The sequence below is a fragment of the Penaeus monodon genome, chromosome 32 (assembly GCF_015228065.2).
Source record: "Penaeus monodon isolate SGIC_2016 chromosome 32, NSTDA_Pmon_1, whole genome shotgun sequence".
In the NCBI taxonomy this organism is placed as follows: Eukaryota; Metazoa; Arthropoda; class Malacostraca; order Decapoda; family Penaeidae; genus Penaeus; species Penaeus monodon.
The window spans coordinates 37,451,080-37,451,986 of NC_051417.1; the positions used below are offsets into that span (position 1 = coordinate 37,451,080).

Below are 907 nucleotides of genomic sequence, written 5' to 3' on the forward strand. Positions count from 1 at the left end.
CACTATTTTAGCTGTTGTGGTTTCTCCTTACATTAGTCAGCGGCAGCACCCTTCTCATGACATCAATTACGTTAATCACTGCTCTGGCTGCGAGAAGAAATCACTTGTGACCAACTCTGGGCTTTCCAGAGCGCCGTTGCGCGCTAGATCATTCGGAAGGCGCGAACCTTCATGGTTACAGGTTGAAGCATAAGGTTAGCAGAGTATGGGTAGATCCCTACTACCGTTTGTCCGTCGTCTTTCCGGGATGCTTCCCCGAGTGCCAAGGGAATTAATCTTTCAACTAACGGATAAATCACCCAGTGCTAGTATGTTTATCTATTAGACCACTTTTGTTTAACTATTAAAACAGAGCTGTAACACACCAATTTCCCAAAATTTTAAGTATGGAGTGCCTCTGGAACTTATTCTGACCGCTGATCAGGTCAACTAATGGCTACTTGCCTCTTAAGTGGATCTGACAAGCTTATATTTATTGCAAATTGCAAACAACATCGAGTGGTAAAATGGCATGAAGGAGAACACAGTGACAGCACAGAGATTATGCAGCAAAAAACACCTCCAACGAACTCCTCCGTCACCTGCCGCCACCTGCTTGCTAACTCGACGTACCTGGTACTGCACGTAGTCAACGGCGAGCGTGAAGGTCTCGTGTCCCGGCGTGCCGTACAGCGCCTTGAGTCGCGCCGTGAGAGACTCGCCGAGGCTGTTCACCGCCCGCAGCTGGTACATCACGCCCAGAACGCCCACCGCAACCTCGCCCGTGATCACGAGAACAACGATCGTAACATACTGTGGACGAGAAGAGACCATAATAACAACATAAGAAAAATATTTCTATTGCACATTGCCAGGACGACGATTCCATGGGAAAGACACAGAGACACGAATCTGTGTCTATTTACCC

The 907-nt window shown here is 48.0% G+C and overlaps 1 protein-coding gene across 1 annotated transcript in view; it reads right to left on the minus strand.

The window, feature by feature from the left end:
- Nucleotides 1-787, minus strand: part of LOC119593858 (CD151 antigen-like) — a 35,452-nt gene extending 34,665 nt beyond the window's left edge. Inside the window, exon 1 of the mRNA XM_037942889.1 lies at nucleotides 613-787. Coding sequence (XP_037798817.1) covers nucleotides 613-732 — 120 coding nt within the window. The 5' untranslated portion in view covers nucleotides 733-787. The remainder of the gene's footprint in view (nucleotides 1-612) is intronic.
- Between the last annotated feature and the right edge of the window lie 120 nt (nucleotides 788-907).